The 20,079-nt window shown below is 37.2% G+C and overlaps 1 protein-coding gene across 5 annotated transcripts; it reads left to right on the top strand.

The window, feature by feature from the left end:
* The first annotated feature begins 2,378 nt into the window (after positions 1-2,378).
* On the top strand, positions 2,379-18,324 carry LOC103697810 (uncharacterized). 5 transcript variants are annotated; one of them, XM_089930490.1, is made up of 12 exons: positions 2,379-2,596; positions 2,702-2,852; positions 3,791-4,010; positions 4,116-4,320; positions 4,702-4,792; positions 4,919-5,064; positions 5,561-5,804; positions 5,907-6,011; positions 6,196-6,378; positions 6,537-6,738; positions 17,250-17,733; positions 17,918-18,324. In XM_089930490.1, the coding sequence occupies exons 2-12, from the start codon at positions 2,847-2,849 to the stop codon at positions 18,015-18,017; spliced, it is 1,986 nt and encodes a 661-aa protein (XP_089786616.1). In that variant the 5' UTR covers positions 2,379-2,596; positions 2,702-2,846; the 3' UTR covers positions 18,018-18,324. The 5 variants fall into 5 exon arrangements, with proteins under 5 accessions (XP_089786616.1, XP_008777968.1, XP_088577229.1 ...); XM_008779746.5 differs by lacking the exon at positions 2,702-2,852; XM_088721103.1 differs by lacking the exon at positions 2,702-2,852 and having other exon boundaries at positions 2,490-2,596; positions 3,861-4,010.
* The last annotated feature ends 1,755 nt before the right edge of the window (positions 18,325-20,079 follow it).

Here is a 20,079-nt window from a genome sequence, read left to right as displayed (position 1 = left end):
TAATATTATTAAATTTCCATTTTACCCCTGCCACTTCAACACAACTACAACTATGCCATTATCTTTTGATTCCTTCCAATTTTACCCCTTATATCAATTTTAAAGGACTATTCTATCCCTTTTTATTAAAAAAAAATATTGGGGTTATTACAATTAGCCTCCTAATCCAATTAGGAATTACATGGTCCCACCTTATCAATTAAATTCTAATCCAATTAGAAATTCTTCTTCTTTAACTCACTAACTCTTAGTGGGTTAAACCAATTGTCAATCAAATTGATAATTAAGATTATGATTCTAAATCACAATCCAACCGTTGGAACAATCAAAACCTCTATTGTGTATGACCCATAGGTTCTATTCTGTCTGGTAGTGAGATATATTGTGATCTCCATCTTAATATCATTGAAACTTCTTTCAACTGGTTGAAACAATTTTAACTCTACTCTTAGGGTTCACTGATCACCAAGTGAATGCCTTCGAGTCTCACTCCACTAGTAACACCTAGCAGCATATAGTGGCAGCCCAGCAGAACGAAATGGATGAACCTCTAGGTGTAGTTAGCGTATGATATAGTACCTCTATTGTGGATCCCAACTAGACGGAGGTCATGGATAACTCGTCAAACCCCATCGTCTGTCTTTTGTCTAAATTTATTTGACTTAAGTTTGAGATTGTAAAACTCTTTTTCCAACAACTGCCCTGGCCAAGCTCTTCTGAACTTAGTCTCATAAATTATATAGGATCACTCCTAATCTATCAAGGTCGATAGATCCCATCTAGATGCAACCCTAATCCGACAGTAAACCTACTGCAGCCAATCTGCACCACAAGGATCCATATGGTTAGGGCCCATGTTTATGTACTTGTCAAACTACAGTAACCTCACCGTAACTAGCTGAGGCATCGCAGGTCTAAGTACCAGTCATACAACTACAACATCAAGTAAGTCACTGACGAGTGGATAGACATTCAAGTGACGTCTTGCTTTGGTCACGCTCAGTATCCTTGTTCTCTAACAAGCACTTACATAATCACTCTAGCGTCACCACACTGTGGACTTAAGACTCGTCCATCAAGAAAAGTGATCTGTGCACTAATCTTATCGGATCGATCACCGTCCTTCGTGATGATCCTTCAATCAGGAGTAGTTTAGAAATTACCTAATAACACATGTCTTAAATTCTCAACTCTTGAGAATATGTGTTATTATCTTTTTAATTCATAGGACGATTCATGGACACATAATAACATGAATGAAAAGAAGACCCAATTTTATTGATGAATAAAATGATCAAGTACAATTTTTATGTCCTAGAATTAATACAATGCGTCTGCCATATTGGCTTCGAGGGCATACTTCTAACAGTCCCATGCCACCTTCCATAAGAAGAGGGCCACACGAGGGTGGACCGGTAGCCGCTAGATCCAATGCCCCTCCAGTCGGCGATTTGACTCCGGGTCCACTATAGCCTGAAGATTGCTGGCTGTGATTCTCGCCCTCCCTATCAGGCTCCATATCCTCCTATTAGTCGACCCCACACATGGTAGGGGTGTGGCTAGTCCTCTCTCAGCTAGGGCACCACTGAAAAACCTATGAACCCGGTCAGCATCCCATCTGCTCTCCCCCGGGGTGAGGAGAGAACTCACTCTGCTCCCACCACGCAGCTGAATCGAGGAAGGTCGGCCATCTGGCTAGCGATAGTGCTGTTAGCTATCTGTCCTCTACAACATCAATGCAGCAGCCATCCCCCACTGCCTAATAGATCCAATGGTGCACTAGTGGGGCCCTAGCGCACATCTCCCTCTAGATGTAGGAGCACTGCCGCCCAGGTCTGAGTACATCTCCCTCGATCTGTCTTCCATATTTGGCTCTCATCAATCTGCTCCACAATCCGTCTAGCTCCAAAATGAATCTGGCCACATAGTCACCAGTGCCTCCCGCTTGGTGATGAGGGAGTGAATACCCAATCCCCTACTGCTCGTGGACTGACAAAGAACCTCTCAGGCGAGCAGATGGGTGCCTCCTCCACGTGCTTGTCCACCCCATACAAAACTCCGAAGCAGTTGCTCCAATGACCTTAGGAAAGTAACTGGAACAATAGCGTTGGAAAGCAAGTATATGGGTATGAAACTCAACACTAACCTGATAAAGGTGATCCTGCCCATCATGGATAAGGTGCTCGTCTGCTACCCATCCAACCTCTGTCGAAAACTTAGCTCCACCTCCGAACAGTCCTCTCTGTGTAGCCGCCCACCGATGATGGGCATCTCGAGATACCAGAGTGTATCCTCCTGCTCGCCAATCCCACCGATCATCCGAACACCATGACACGTGAGGCAAGGGTTTAAGTCGAGAAACCTCCACAGTTACACCTAATCCTCCGACCGTCGCTTGCCATACGTCGAAAAAAATCTTCGTTTTTTTTCTCACAAAACAAAAGTTACAAAACTCTATGATTTATCTCTCAATAATTTTTTTTCACTCCAAACACTAACTCCCACACTCTCCGCGTCTCTCCCTCTCTCTCTCTCTCTCTCTCTCTTCTCCTTGTCCAAATAGCTGCGAATCCGAAGCAGGAAGACTAGGGTTATGGTTCGATTTCTTTTCGATGTCCTCTATATCTTTTTTTTCCCCGGTTAATTCTGTCTTCTAAATTAATGGCCAGAATTTTTTAAATCATCTGCTCTCGCATTTCAGACATCGGTGACTTGGATTTGAGCAATGCTGATGATTGCTTCCTTTTGCTGTTGCTGCTTCGTCGATTTTCATGTGCTCTGTTAATCTATGATGCTTATTAGCTGCTAAAGATGCCTTCTTTCCCCCTTGTGCATTTCATTTCTCGATGCTGGTAGTTACTTTTTCTTTCTGGAAAAAGCTGTTCTATGTTATGGTCCTCTTTTTTGCTTCAATTTTCTGTTTTTTCCTGATTCTTCTTGCAGCTTAGTAAATCTTGTGATTTCGAAAATTTGTTTTTAACAGAAGTTTCAGCGGAAGGAAATTTTTTGTTCATTCTGTCATTCTCCAAAGAATCTTTAAATCTCAAAGCAAAATCCTTTCTTTTTGCCTCTGGAAATAGGATTTTTTTTCGGTGATTTATTGTGCTTCATTTCTTTTCTCCATCTCGTTTCTTTTTGTCACAACCAACACAGTGGCGGTAATTGGCTTGTGCTTTCTGTTCCTCGCCACCATTCTCTCATTCGATCTTTTATCTTTTCCCTAACAAACACTTCACTGCCATTGTACACTGAGATCTTCGATCCGATAGCGTTCTGTCGCATCTCTTCCTATGGCACATTATACAATGACTTGGTAATGTTGGTGTCGAAAATTTTCTGTTGTTTCTGACTATACACTCACCAGATCCTTTATTCGTACCTCGTTATTCGACTAGAAATACATTTAGCTGTTGAGTGATTAAGAGTACCTCATCCTTGACCTTTGCTAAGCTTTATGTTATGTACTACTCTTTTCTTTCTAACACTTTGATTTGGGTTTCATATCATTTCATCTTGAACTTTTCAAGGACAGTGTCCAAAATTGTACAGTAAACTATCTTTATATTCTAATATTAGTTTACGAGCTCTTTATTTGTTAGAATATGATGCTGTTGATGATACGGCACTTTTTTCCCCTTTATTTTTCTGTTAAAGAATGATAACATAGTTTCACTTCCTTTTGAGTTGTACTTTCCCATTGTTTAATTGGCTTACCAAAATAATTTTGGTTCTTTTTTGCCTGGTTTGATTTCAAACCTCGACACTCATTCCATCACATCGGAGCTCTCAGATGGCATGTTCTCAAACTTCATTGCTGGGTCTTCTGTTCTTATTTTGTTGGGCATCTATTGGAAAAGCAGAGTATATGATCTACAAGGATCGTCATCAACCAGTGAATGTTCGAATTGATGACTTGATGAAGTGGATGACTCTTGCTGAAAAGATTGGTCAGATGACACAGATTGAGCGAAAGGTTGCATCAGCCAAAGTCATGAAAGATTATTTCATAGGTGAAAAATCTACTTACTGGTACATATAATCCTTATTATCGTGTCAATAAATGGTAAGGGAAGGATAACCAAACAGGAAATACTTAAACTGATGATGTTCTCTAGGTAGTGTTTTGAGTGGTGGTGGCAGTGTGCCTGCTCCTCAGGCTAGTGCTGAAGAATGGGTAAATATGGTAAATGAATTTCAGAAGGGCTCTCTATCTACGCGTCTAGGGATTCCAATGATTTATGGGATTGATGCTGTTCATGGCAACAACAATGCGTACAAGGCAACAATATTCCCCCACAATATTGGACTTGGTGCTACCAGGCAAGTATTGAATAGATTGATGACTTGAACTATTGCTCTGATATATGATACAATCTCCTAGCTAGTCAGAAACAGGAACTATCTTTATGGAAAAAAAATCTCATGGAAAGTATATGAAAGATGTTATTGATATATGATTAGTCATAATAGATATATATATTTATTTTTGAAAACTCTAATTCTTCTCATTGTAATGTATACTGGAGGCAGAAAAGAACTCTGTGCTGTTTTATCCTGAAACATATGTTTAAGGGAATATTGTTGTTGTTGGCATTAAGCAACTCATATGTTTAAGGGAAACAAATGAGTAAGTGTTTCTTAGAAGCCTCAGCCTCTTGTTCTATTATCTTAATTGAAATTTCAATCTACTCTATCTGCTAGGGATCCAGAACTTGCAAAGAAGATTGGTGAAGCAACTGCCCTTGAAGTGAGGGCGACAGGTATTCAATATGTTTTTGCTCCATGTATTGCGGTAAGCACAATGCATAAACACAATGCACCACAAATATCATAATGTTATTTTAGAATCTGCAACTGCAGAATCTTTGTGTTACAACTAAAGGAGCTACTACGTGCTGGATTGCTTGAACCATGTCAGGTTTGCAGAGATCCAAGATGGGGTCGATGCTATGAAAGCTTTAGTGAAGACTACCAGGTTGTGCGAGATATGACAGAAGTAATCCCTGGATTACAGGGTGATCTCCCTGCAAACTATAGTAAGGGTGTTCCTTATGTAGCTGGAAAGTAAGACTCAAAATCCATAATTAGTTGAAGAAGTAGTATGAGTATTTTGTTTCTGATTGTTGATGTCAATCCAAGGGGATATATTGTCTTAATGCATATCGATGTGTATTTATTTGTTAGCATTCAAGTTCTATTTGAAACTCAAGAATACTGCTCTTTCTATTGCTTCTGTAAAGATTTCTTCTGTTGCATCTGCCAGATGACATTTATTTTTTGGGTTATTTAGCTATAACTCGTACAGGTCATAACTAAACATTTGGTGATGCAACAAGAAAACTTGTTTTAGTAAGGAGACAACAGGAAATTATCAATTCTCAAACTTCCTTGATGAATTACTGTAATTTAACTTCCTAAATACCTGCTAGGCTGTTACTTCTCAATGGATTCTTGAAGTGCCATACTGTTTCGTCAAACCACTTTCTATCTCATGTCCAGATTTGGGATGATTTGTGTGTTTCCAATTTTGGAAATCATCTCATGATTACTGGCTGGACAGGAACAAGGTCGCAGCCTGTGCTAAGCATTATGTTGGTGATGGTGGGACACATGATGGAATCAATGAAAATAATACTATTATTGATTCCCATGGACTGTTAAGCATGCACATGCCTGCATATGACATCTCTATCATCAAGGGTGTCTCTACTGTCATGGTCTCTTATTCTAGCTGGAATGGAGAGAAAATGCATGCCAATCATGATCTGGTTACTGGTTTCCTCAAGAACACTCTTCATTTCAGGGTAGGTCTTCAGTGCACAGCATTCTCTTTTTAAATTTTTTTTTCTAATTGATTTCACCTATTGCAATTCATTACTAAATGTTGTGTTTATACAAATTTTCAGGGTTTTGTTATCTCAGATTGGCAAGGAATTGATAGGATCACCACTCCACCAGGTGCAAACTACACTTATTCTGTCCAAGCTGGAATTAACGCTGGTATTGATATGGTCAGTTCCTCTCTGCTATGGAACACATAATTACTTTTAGCTTTATTGTTGCACAACATTTTTCCTTGAGTCAAGATAGCTAACTATTTTCATGTAAATATCCCAGAGCAATTTTATATTAACACTTGAGTTTTTTCCTCTACTTCTTCTTGTTCTTATCTTCTTTGTATTTCTTTTGTCACAGGTGATGGTTCCTTACAACTATACAGATTTCATTAATGACCTGACCTCTCTTGTTCAGAAGAATATCATTCCCATGACCAGGATTGATGATGCTGTGAGAAGGATTCTTTTGGTCAAATTCACCATGGGTCTCTTTGAGAACCCACTGTCTGATCTTAGCTTAGTTGATCAGCTCGGGAAAAAGGTCACATTGGTTTCTTCCCATTATATTGCTTGATACGTTCTTGTGATCTCAGAGTTTTTTCGCATTATTTTCAAAATTTACCATGATCACTTAAATACCACACAGATGTTATACTCTGATAAAATGCTCTTATTCACTTGAAGTTATGGAATTAACAGGAGCACAGGGTATTGGCAAGGGAAGCTGTTAGGAAATCACTTGTGCTATTAAAAAATGGAAAATCTATTAACGAGTCATTGCTTCCCCTCCCTAAGAAGGCTAGAAAGATCCTTGTCGCTGGAAGCCATGCCGATAATTTGGGATATCAATGTGGTGGGTGGACAATTGAATGGCAGGGAGCTAGTGGGAATATCACAATTGGTGTGTATCCTTTAATATCGTTCTTCATTTTTACGATGGTACCATTGTATTTCTGCTAGATTATTAATACTCATCTTTCTAAAGAAGCTTAATCTTTACCATATAGCTGAGACTCCTGGGGGAAATTTAAGCCAGCTATAGAACTAATGCTTATCTTTCTAAAGAAGCTTAATGTTTACCGTATAGCTGAGACTCCTGGGGGGAATTTAAGCCAGCTGCCTGTATAAAATCCACTTATGCAATTTGCATGTTGTTGCCCAAGGTGACAACTCAAGAGGGGGGTGAATTGGGTTTTCTAAATTTTTGGTGCTTTAAAAGTTTTTTTGTTAAGAGCGGTGGAAGCTTTCTTAAGTTATTTGTGTGAATTTACTCTAGAGCAAGAAGCAAATATAAAGCAAGAATAAATACAAGAATAAGCACAACACAAATAAGACAATGTATAGTGGTTCGGTGCACCCCAGCATCTACATCCACTTCCCAAGACCTCTTGGGAATTTCATTATAATCCCTCAGATTACAGCCGGTTGTTTTACAAGCTCACAACCTAACTTGTTGTTTTCATGAGATTACAACGAACTCGGTCGGTTTTCACAGGCTCACCGATTAGAACCAATCCGACTGTTTTCACGGGCTCACAATCCAACCCAGTTGGTTTTTTCCGGATTACCAACTACAACCTACAACGTTGGTTTTCACTGGCTCACCAACAACCCTTAACCCCTTGATTCAATTCCTTGATTGAATCAAGCTACAAGATGTCAGAATAGGAGTTTAAAACAAATACAAACTTCTCAAACAAGCAGATATAACAATATAAACAAATAGAGTAAAGAGAAGAAGCCCTCAAACAAGTTTTGCAGATGAAAGAACTCGGCTTCTTCTTTACTTGACCCTCTTCTGATTTCGCACGAGGTAGAGGATCACTGAGGCAGCACACAGTTGGAGAGGAAGCTTTGGGATTCACTCAGATGCTCTTCCTCTCTCTCTTTTGCTTTGAATGACCCTTTTGTGCTTTTGGAAAGTTTATCTTAAAATCTCTTTGAAATCTCTTTTCTATGTGTTTTCTCCCACTTGTCCACTTCTTTCCTTGCTCTCTCCTTGATTTTATAGCTTTGGATGACGTGGGAACAAAGATCTAGCCGTTAGAGACAAAAATAGAGCCGTTGGAGTCGAGAAAAAACTAGTCGTTATGCCTTCCAGCGTGCTTGAGTCGACTCGGCTGAAGCATGAGTCGACTCATGAATAGGAGTCTGCTTAGTACTGTAGCTGGAGTCGGCTCGCACTGTAGCTGGAGTCGGCTCGAGAACTGTAGCGCTGAAAACTACTTTCTGTCCTGACTGAGAGAGACGGCTCGAATGAAGTAGGAGTCGACTCGGCACTATAGCTGGAGTCAGCTCGTGAATAGTAGGAGTTGGCTCGAGCACTGTTCATTGAAAATCAGATCTCTGTCTTTTTTCTGTGGAAGTCGATTCTGAACTTCCAGGAGTCGACTCGAGCACTGTTCCTTGAAACTCCAGAGTGCCAGAGCACTGTTTTTTTGAATTTTTCTTGGAGTTTGCTCCTCCAACTTGAATCCTTTGAACTTGAACCTTGGGCCAATGAAGTGTGGCTTTCTTCCAATTTTTCTTGAGAGCTTTTGAGGCCTTCTTCTTTCAACTTGCTATGTTCCTTGCAAAACAAATTATCTTTCTTCTTGCAACACAAACATTAGCAATTATACTTCAAGATTTTGTGATCATCAAAATCAATATTTGGGTCAACAATCTTCCCCTTTTTGATGATGACAAAACTTGGAGTATATGCAATATAAAATTGATTATATTCTAGAACTAATGATAATGCATAAAGTAGAAAAATGTATTTTTAAAATATACTTCATGATAATGCTTTAGATTTAATCAACTTAACATAATCAACACATAAAGCATTATGAGCATATACTCAGATATTTCTTCTCCTTTTTGACAACATCAAAAAGGTTGCAAGATAATGAAACATTAAGCACAAAGTAACAAATGATACTCCAATATTTCTCTCCCTTATTGTACCCTGATTTTCATTCAACGCATGTTAAGGCAAGAATATGAATCATGGAACTTAAGGCAATAATGTCAGAGTAAGTTAATGAGCATAGATCAGAGCTAATTAAAATAATTTCGAAGCAAATCAGAGCAAGTCTCGAATTTGATGATTTTAACATTCTGTTTAAAGGTTCTTTTACTCCTCTTTCAAAAAGAGTAAACCAGAAATAATTTCAGAGGTTAACACATATCATCAAAATCAAGGATGAAAAATGTGGCTTTTGGATAAGATACAGAATGCATTTAGATTGAATATCTAAAGCTCCCCCTCAAAAGATGCATTCTTCTTTAATCATTCTTTTCTTTTTATTGAATTTCAGATTTTTAATGATAAGCGTGAATAAAACTGAAATTCTATGATATCAAGGATGTAGAGTGATCTAGAGTTTTTCAAAATTTATAGCAATTACTCTTTTGAATCTTTCAAGAACCAGTCATACTTCCTCTTAATTTTTGTGAATATCCATTGAAAAATTAATCAGAAAATAATTCTTTTGAAGCTCAAAGTTCTTTCAAAAGTAATTACTCTTTCTTTTCTTTACGAATCATTTGAGTGAATTGAAATGTTTCTAGCTTTAAGATCATTCACTCTCCTTTTTAAAAAATAGCTTGTCCTTTTAATGATAGAGGCCCTTAATTATGCAGGTGAGAAAACATATAGATAATCATTCAAGTGTATATTTATAAAACTCAATTTCTTAATCATAGTTTCATAGCAATATATATATAAAACACAATGAATCTTTTTAATATCAAAATAAAATCATATATTTAGAAACATTTGTTCGCAATCAAGATCATTGAAAAATACATCATTTAGACCAATTTTAGTACACTTTAAAGATAAGAAATAATATGTTTCAACCAGATGCGTATCGGAGCAATCAACTAAGGCATCAAAATTAATTCTATATTTCTTAAGTTATAATTTTCATCTGGAAATCATATTGAGTTATTCTCCTGAATGATGCGATCATTGAAGTATATAACTAAAGTTACAAAGATGCAACGATATAAGCATTTTTAAATTTAGTTTAAGCTTTTATCCAAAATCAGATTTTGAATTTCATAAAGATTTTCAAGGAGGCTTTCAAAGTTATAATTTGATATATGTATCTTCTACATTGTAGCTCATCTTAAATCACTAAGATTAAAAACACATATTTCAAATACATTAGAGCCCATTCAGAATCTTTATAATTATCATTGAATTTTTGGTATAGATTGGAGCAATTTAATATGTATCAGGATATTATGTACCAAAGTTTAAGCAAGATGGAAGATAATTCAAAATCAATTCATTTTGCCTAAATTGCAAATTCAGTCTATTCTTTCCTTTTACTTTTTAAGAAGATATTCATTAAAATCAGAAAAGTACAAGGAGAGTCAATGAATCCAGAAAATACATATAATTGAGAAGTATATTTTGCAAGTGAAAACCATTTTCATTAAGCCTTGGAACACAAGTTACTTCGAAGACAAAGGTGAAGTAAAAACTTGTGTGCAGAGTTGAAACACATTTCAAATTATGAATGTCCAATGTTACGTGCAAAACATAATATGCATTAAATCATAACATAATGTATTAAAGCATTAGGAATAATCATGTCAAGGATCAAAATCAATTCTTTTCAAATAAATTTCCCCCATTTAAATACAATTTAGCACCAATTTTATCTTTAAGGTGTGGTTTAAAGTGATTGAAGCTACATTTGTTTTTCACAACTTTCTTTCTTTAAGCAATTAATGAACATTTTAATTTTCTTCATATATTTTGGTTTTACATTTACTTAGTTTTTACTCCCCCCTAAATAATGTTCATTTTCTTTTCTTTATCTTTCTCTCTTTTATTATCTTCAAGTAATTTTCATGAAAGAACAGAATAAAGAGATAATCTAATATGCTGCATAACACATAAATATATATCATGCAAACAAAATTCTTATTATGCTCAAAAGATCACAAATTAAGTTTTAATCTAATTATCAGTTGTTTCTATCAAAACTCTGAATATGATTCATTTATTATCAATAAAAGATGATTCATTAGAGTTAGATTGAAGTCTTGCACAAGGGCACATAATGAGCATACAATCTGGTCTACTAGCTGTATGATAAAATAATTATTCTATCATGCCTTAATACAGCTTGAAAACAATAGATCCACCTTGCTCATCCTTTTCAAATTCTACAAAATGGGGTCATAGACATACCTTCTTCATTCCAATCTTCTATAAGAGTTTCCTTGTGGACTTACTTTGGCCAATGAAGATCCCCTTTCTTGTTTGTCTTAATTTGAAGTTCGAGAGAAAATGTTAACTCATTCATCATACATATTTCAAACTCACCTTGCATGAGCTTAGTAAAACTTTTATATAAAGCTTGCTGAAATTGATCCTCTCCTTGATCATTTTCTGATGCAGAGCAATTCTTTAGGGTCAAGGCCTTAATTCCTTTATCAAGCTCACCTGCATCAACAATAACGTCTATGTCCTTCCTTGATGAAGGATTATTAGTCTCATCAAGAGTAACATGAATTAATTTTTCTATAATTAGAGTTCTATTTATTTGAATACTCAATATGCTTTGCTTGATGAGTAATATCCAAAGACAAACATTCTTATCAGATTTGGCATATTTTTCATTATTGAGAACATAACATGTATAACTGAAAAACATGAAAGTATGCAACATTTGATTTTCTGTTTTTCATGAGTTCATAAGGAATTTTCTAAAATGGTTCTAATAGAAACCTTATAATATGACAAGCTGTGATGATAGCTATAATCAGAATTAGGCAAACTACTATCACATAGCATTGTCCATCATATTTCTTCAAAGGTTCTATTTTTACTTTTTATAAACCCAATATGCAATGATGTTCTTAGTACAAAAACAATTGTATTCAATATCATTTTCTGTGCAAAACTTAACATGAAATTAGTTTTCAAAACTGTGCCATGATACTTCTTTATTTTCACAGTTTGCAAATCTTTTTTATTTGAAACCTTTTGTAAGTTTGTGCCAATGCAGAAAATATTTCAATTTAAGTGCCAAGAACAAAACCAACGTTAGCTTTGAGAAATCATTCACAATTACAAAATCAAGAAGCTTATCTCCTAGGTTCACAATCCTAGAGATCCAAATAAATTTTTGTGGAGAATTTTCAAGGACTATGAGGTGGAAACAATGTTTTCAGATTTAGAAATGATTCTAGTTTGTTTTCCTAGATGGCATGCATAGAAAACTTTGATCTTGCAGAAATTAATCTAAGTAAACCAATGACAAGGTCTTTTGAAATTAAGTCCATACTAGTATGAGTTGATTTTATATGCCAAAACTAGTTTCTTTAATCTTGGTATTCATAATGTATATATCTAAAAATATACCAAGTACACATTCTTATGTCTAAGATCAATAAAAGATAATACCATGGATAAGAATTCTCAATCAAGCATATAGAGAATTCATAGAGTTATTTTAGGAGAATTGATTTACCAAATTATCCATCAATAAGTAAAGCATAATGTAGAAAGATGGAGTGATTTGGATATATTTTCTTTTCATACCAAAAATATCACTTATATCACAAAAATGATTAATACTTGCAAGTTATGTTTTAATCAACTAATAAAACAATTTCAGTATGAGAGGATGCAAGAATTACTAATTTCATTATTTCTTCTATTTTAGTCACTCTTCTTAATTACATTTTAAGTTTCATTCTTTAACCCGTGTCTAGAGCACCCACTGTCCGGATAATATCTTTCATTGAAATCTTGGGTAGCTAGACACACTTGCTGAAAAATAATCAAGTTTTCAACTTAGGAACCCAAGCTCTTTTGGGTCCTTGCAGGTTAGCTAAAATTGTTCCTTTTGGAACCCATATTCTCTTAATAGCTATTTTATTTATTAGTTTGTAGGTTTTTGATTTACAAGGAAGTATTTTTGCATATTCTTGTTAAATTTAACAATCATAGATTTAACATAAGTAGATGATGAATTTTTAATTTTCTGATTTTGTTCATTAGGTTCATCAAATTTATGAAAAACTATTTTAGGATGAACAGAAGAGATTTTAATTAATTTTTGTTGATCATATTTATAAGAATCTATTTTAGGATGGGCAATGGAGGATTTAACAAACATATTCTTGTAAGATTTTTGGGTGTACCAAGGTTGATATCCCAATCCAACTTTGTCATATCCAGCTCTTGAATTTTCTATCATTGAATTTAATTTTTCAGAGCTGAGAGTGAATCTTTCAACAATAGGTTTCATATTATCGACTTCTTTAGTTAGTTTTCTATTATCTTTTGAAAGCAATTCATTGTTCTTCTTAAGTTTATCATGGCTTTCAGTAAGAAGTTGATTTTTCTGGTTTAGTTCTTTATTTTTTTTTAATTAAGATTTCAGTTTTATTAGTCAGTTTCAGTTTTTCATCTATTAGAATTTGATTTTCATTTTTCAAGTTCTTGTTTTTACAAATAAGTTTCTTATGTTCTAAATATAAATCAGAAAAGGCACCATGAAGTTCATCAAATGTAAAATCGCTTTCAGTTTCAGCATGTACCTCATGTATCTCATTTTCATGTGCCATGAAGTATGGATTTGCAATATGATACTGCTCTTCTTTTACCAATGATGTTTCAGATTTGTTAGTGCATTCATATTTGACTTTAAGAATATTCCATATTTTCTTAGCAGTTGTGCAAAAAGATATGCAATTAAGTTCACTATCATCTAATGCACAATATAGAATATTCATGGCTTTTGCATTTTGCTGAGCCATTTTCTTATTATGATTGATGTTTGTGTGTGGCCCATTGATTATGATATTCCATAGATCGTAGTCATGTGCTTGAATGAAAATACGCATGCGTGCTTTCCAATGTGTTTAGTTTATGCCATTAAATAGTGGAGGTCTATCAATTAATTGTTCCTTTCCTAGAAAACTATCTATTTGAGTTGTCATGATCTTTGGCTCTTGATCGTGAGATCAACAATTAACCTTAGAACACCTGCTCTGATACCACTTGTTGCCCTAGGTGACAACCCAAAAGAGGGGGTGAATTGGGTTTTCTAAATTTTTAGTGCCTTAAAAGTTTTCTTGTTAAGAGCGGTGGAAGCTTTCTTAAGTTACTTGTGTGAACTTACTCTAAAGCAAGAATAAATACAATAACAAGCACAACACAAACAAGACAATGTATAGTGGTTTGGTGCACCCCAGCACCTACATCCACTCTCCAAGACCTCTTGGAAATTTCACTATAATCCCTCAGATTACAGCCGGTTGTTTTACAAGCTCACAACCTAACTTGTTGTTTTCATGAGATTACAACGAACTCGGTCGGTTTTCACAGGCTCACCGATTAGAACCAATCCGACTGTTTTCACGGGCTCACAATCCAACCCAGTTGGTTTTTTCCGGATTACCAACTACAACCTACAACGTTGGTTTTTACTGGCTCATCAACAACCCTTAACCTCTTGATTCAATCCCTTGATTGAATCAAGTTACAAGATGTCAGAATAGGAGTTTAAAACAAATACAAACTTCTCAAACAAGCAGATATAACAATATAAACAAATAGAGTAAAGAGAAGAAGCCCTCAAACAAGTTTTGCAGATGAAAGAACTTGGCTTCTTCTTTACTTGACCCTCTTATGATTTCGCACGAGGTAGAGGATCACTGAGGCAGCACACAGTTGGAGAGGAAGCTTTGGGATTCACTCAGATGCTCTTCTTCTCTCTCTTTTGCTTTGAATGGCCCTTTTGTGCTTTTGGAAAGTTTCTCTTAAAATCTCTTTGAAATCTCTTCCCTATGTGTTCTCTCCCACTTGTCCACTTCTCCCCTTGCTCTCCCCTTGATTTTATAGCTTTGGATGGCGTGGGAACAAAGATCTAGCCGTTAGAGACAAAAATAGAGCCGTTGGAGTCGAGAAAAAACTAGCCGTTATGCCTCCCAGTGTGCTCGAGTCGACTCGGCTGAAGCAGGAGTCGACTCGTGAATAGGAGTCTGCTCGGCACTGTAGCTGGAGTTGGCTCGCACTGTAGTTGGAGTCGGCTCGAGAACTGTGGCGCTGAAAACTACTTTCTATCCTGACTGAGAGAGACGGCTCGAATGAAGTAGGAGTCGGCTCGGCACTATAGCTGGAGTCGGCTCATGAATAGCTGGAGTCGGCTCATGAATAGTAGGAGTCGGCTCGAGCACTGCTTATTGAAAATCAGATCTCTGTCTTTTTTCTGCGGGAGTCGGCTCGTGAACAGTAGGAGTTGACTCGAGCACTGTTCCTTGAAACTCCAGAGTGCCAGAGTCGACTCTGAACTTTCAGGAGTCGACTCGAGGACTGTTCTTTTGAATTTTTCTTGGAGTTTGCTCCTCCAATTTGAATCCTGTGAACTTGAACCTTGGGCCAATGAAGTGTGACTTTCTTCCAGCTTTTCTTGAGAGCTTTTGAGGCCTTCTTCTTTCAACTTGCTATGTTCCTTGCAAAACAAATTATCTTTCTTCTTGCAACACAAACATTAGTAATTATGCTTCAAGGTTTTGTGATCATCAAAATCAATCTTTGGGTTAACACATGTGAAAATTAAGTGACAAGGAAGAAACAAGCGGGCAACATTCAAATTCTTTAACAAGACTTTTTGACATCAAATGGGTTGCGCTCTTGTTAAATGTGAGTGATATAAGATGTTAGGGTTAGGACTGCACGTCTCATGGCAGAACTTGAAGGTATAGGGCTTTGAGGAAAGATTATGTGGTCAGCTCTCTGTACAGCACCAGAAATCTGGACACAGTGGGATCTGTTGCAAGATTAGGAAGAAATGAGGGAGCAACAGTTCCTAGGATCAATAACTGGTGATATGGAATTGAATATAGGATTTTATTTTGTAGGGAAAAGGCTCTTGATGCATTTTTAGGGTTAATAACGGATGGTGAGGCTTCTAGTGGTGTTAAGGAATCAAAGTAACACAAAATAAATTGATAATAAATCCAATTATGATCAGAATTAAGCTCAGTTATTAACTACAGAAAGCAAATAATAGATAAATAGAATAATAGGATGAAAAGTAGGAGAATGTAGAGTAAAGATTAGAATCAAAGAGAAGAAGAAATATGGAGCAAGAATAAGAGAAAGGGAGGGGATAATAGCCAAACCTTGGCTTTCTTCATTCTTTCAATCAAATCATCTCAAAATCATCCCTTAGAAAAGATGATTACAGCCTCTATATTGACTCAAAACGCTAACAACAATAAACATTGACCCTTGAGTTAGAAACTAATCCAAGCTGTCCATTAAAACATAAGAAGAGAAACCTTAAAAGATACAAAGTCCCCTGATAATTGTATTGCTAGAGTACTGTGAATAGTTCCCCCTGCTACAGCACCACCAACAATACCCATGAATAATGTGCGCTACAAGGATGCTCTGACTTGTCTATCCAAAAGCCTTCAGGCATATATAGGATTACATGCATGCCCACCTATCATTTAAGTCCATTATTTCCATCTAGCACTTCTCTTGCACAGGTAAGTTACATTTGCTTGTGTAAAATAACTTCCTCATGTAAGATCACTGTTGCCTGTCATATCATTACTCTGCCACGATATCATGTGAAATTGTGGTTGTCCATCTTCTCTACTCCATGCAGCCATTATGCAGTTCAAAATTCTAATTTCTACATTCGAAGTGAAGCCTGCAACTAACGTGACTGGACATTAATTTGATTGTGTAACATTGAAAATTGGTTCATGTTAAGCACTCATCAAGCATTCTTGGCTCTTGTATAATATCAAGACTATGGTTATGCTGCTAGTCTATATTACACTGGATGCAAAAATCACACATGATTCAAGACTTATTTTGCTCGCTCGGTGCCATCCCTTTGAAACTATGTTATGCTTCTATTGGGCCATGTGGAATATGATGTTTCATTTTCTGGTGCTGTTCCTCACTATGTTGTCCATGTTGTTCAATACTGTTATTCTTTGGAGCATAAATGCTTTAAGAGTTTGATTTGCTATTCTTCTCAAGGGGTTCATCAAGTGGTAATACTTGTTAATTGAGTGCCAAATTGCTGCCCAACACATTGTCTATTATAGATGCAAGTAATTCCATGCATCTTGCACCCCATTTGTTATAAGAATACATCCTTTTGAGAGTACCCCCAGGTTTTCATACGTATAGTTGCCCAACTAGTTTTTGGGATTGGATTATTTTGATGGTCGAGACTTATTTTGCGTTGCAAAAATCTATTAAGAAATTCATGAAAAATTTAATTGATGAATAATCCTCTTCCTGGTTTTCATACATACAGCTGCCCAATTAGGTATCAGCATTGCATCATTTTGATGGCTGAGACTTGCTTTGCATTGCGAAAATCTCTTAAGATTGATTGCTGGATCATCCTCACTTGCATGTTGCAGGAACTACAATTCTTGATGCCATTAAATCCACTGTTGATCCTTCAACCACTATCATCTATTCTGAGAACCCTGATGCCAGCTTTGTCAAAGACAATGATTTCTCTTATGCCATTGTTGTGGTTGGGGAACCCCCCTACACTGAAACTGCTGGAGACAGCCTAAACCTCACACTTCCTGATCCAGGTCCAAGCACAATCCAGACTGTCTGCAGTGCTGTCAAGTGTGTTGTGGTTATCATCTCTGGCAGGCCTGTTGTAATTGAGCCCTATGTTCCATTAATGGATGCTCTTGTGGCTGCTTGGCTCCCTGGTTCTGAAGGCCAAGGTGTTGCTGATGTTCTTTTTGGAGATTATGGATTCTCTGGGAAGCTTCCACGAACATGGTTTAAATCGGTGGACCAGCTCCCCATGAATGTTGGAGACAAGCACTATGACCCATTGTTCCCGTTTGGTTTTGGTTTGACAACCAAGCCAATGGCTACAAGGTAGAAATCATATTCCATTAAACTTCCACCACAGAATGATTGTCTGTCAGTTTATTTTGACAGTATAATATTTTACATAGGCAAAGGGGTCCAGCAAGGATTAACCCTTTGTTAAATTTTGCTACAATCAGTGGGAAAAGATCTTAATTTAACTTATTATTTGGCCCTTTGTCATCATTTTTAGGTCCTCTTCTTCGGCTCGTGTTGTGAGAAAGGAGGAATACTGTATGCTGTCTCTATATCTCAGTTTATTGGTTACATGGATATTATTTAGAGTTTCATAACTCCTGCATCAGCCATTCAATATGATTAAGACGGTATAATTGTGGGCTATGTGGATTGACATCAGATTGCTGTTTGAGCTGGACAGTAAGGTCAACTGTCGTGTTGCATTGCTCTCACGTCTATCCAGTCTTGGCCAAAGCATCATCCTTGGAACATTGATGTGGTTTGCATGCAATACTGTTTTTGCACAATTGCGGGCCTTGGCGATCGAACAAGTTCTTTTACATGCTTTGTTCCATCATTTTCATATGATTTTGTGTACATCAAAACTGATTTACCAAGGAGTTGATTGAAACTTTTTAGAAAGTGGATGTCCTTTATCTGCATGCGCTCCTTGGGTGTCTTTGTGTCATCATCTCTACCATTTTAACCGTGGATGCCTTCTGTGTCATAACTTTCCTCTTGTAACGGTTTGCCCATATGCTGCTTCATTTTTGATTATTTATGACTGTTTCCATCTGACTCGCCTAATCCTTTAAAATTGACCATTTCAAAGTAAAAATGGATATGAGTGATACAGGCTTTTGATGTTCATGAATGTGGGCATTGCATATATGGTGCTGGTGAAATCGGTTTGAAATATCGAGACCAAAGGCTAAGGTTAGGCTCGATACTAGGAGCCTCAGTTCAGACAAAACCATCTTGTCTTGAAGTGGGGGTGGATTGCACGGCTTGAGGGCAAATTGAGGGTGGTTCTCAAATCACTGAATGGGATCAAGGCTGCTTTGTCTTGAACCAACCTCGAGCCACTCCCGAATCGAGTAGTATGCCTAGGTAGTGGTTGGAAAGTATGGGTGATTCTTTTTTGTTTTTGGCCATTTGGGTTGCAGGTGTTGTTATAGTTAAATGATATTCTAAGTATATTCTCTTTATTTCTTTGAACATACGTCTTCTAAATGTATTTAGGTTGCAATTTATGAGATATTATGTAATATTTATTCATGTTCAGGACTTTAACATAAATAAAATACCTTGATTAGGGCACTTAACTTGATGTCCCTAACTTATTTTTTACAAGAACATATATTTAGAAAAAAAATTGATAAAGGAATCAAAAGTTTAAGGCTAAAAAGGCTAGCAAGGGTATTTGAGGCATATCAATGTGTGAGGGCCCGGTGAATTGACCAGCCCGCACATTGTTGGGCCAATGGGCCGGCCCAAAGTGGCCCGCCCAAGAGCCACCGTGCTCTGGCATGATGCAGCAGAGAAGAAGAAGACTCTAATCTTTAGCAAAAAAAAAAAAAAAACTTCGTTCGGGGTCTTCTTCCTCCTCCGAATATGGCGATAATCAAGAACACTCAAGGCAATCTGAGTTCGTCTAGGACTTGAGGACTTCGCCTAGTTAACTTCTCTCCTCCTTCTTGGATTTCTTCCATCAGAATCGTCAAGAATAGCTGCCGATTTCAAGCTTCTTCTTTGAGCATTCTTCCTCGTTTGCTTACTGGAAAGAGTCGCCAGAGAACGAGTTATGAGTTCTTCATCTCCTCCTCTTTCTTCCTTAGTGCTCTAGCCTTCGTTCTGTTAGATTCAAGCCGACAAATTGCTGGAATACCTTCCGGCATAAAGGAGCTCTGTTTCGACTCCCTTCTTCTGATGAACGCCCTCATCGGCATTCGTCGCCGAGGGCCTTAGCCCTTCCTTGCATCGGCCTCGAGCTGGAGCCAGACCTCAGCCGCTGGCAAGCGAGCTGGGAATCCGAGGACAACCAAGCCCAAAACCTTTCTTGTTCGACCTTATTTTGGATTGGTTTTGGTTGCTGGCCACTGCCGTCAGTTGCCCAACACTGCCCTCCACCGCCTCCGGCCATCACCTCGCTGGACCACACGACCATAACCACCAACTGTCCTCTCTCTTCTGTTTTGCCGAGGAAGAGGAAAGAAAAAAGAAAGAAAGAAGAAGAGGAGAGAGAGAACATCCCTCTCTTTCTCTCTCTTATTTCCTCCCTCTTCTTCCTATTCTCCTCTTTCCACTTTCTCTCTCTAGATTGTCCAAGAAACCCAGTGTCGGGTCCTGTTGACCTGATCTTCGAACCCGAGTTGACTCCTATAAAGAGCCTAATCC

This window comes from Phoenix dactylifera, chromosome 1, assembly GCF_051530095.1.
Source record: "Phoenix dactylifera cultivar Ajwa chromosome 1, Ajwa_hap1_PhDact_Kaust_v1.1, whole genome shotgun sequence".
Lineage (NCBI taxonomy): Eukaryota > Viridiplantae > Streptophyta > Magnoliopsida > Arecales > Arecaceae > Phoenix > Phoenix dactylifera.
This window is presented reverse-complemented; position numbering and strand designations above follow the sequence as displayed.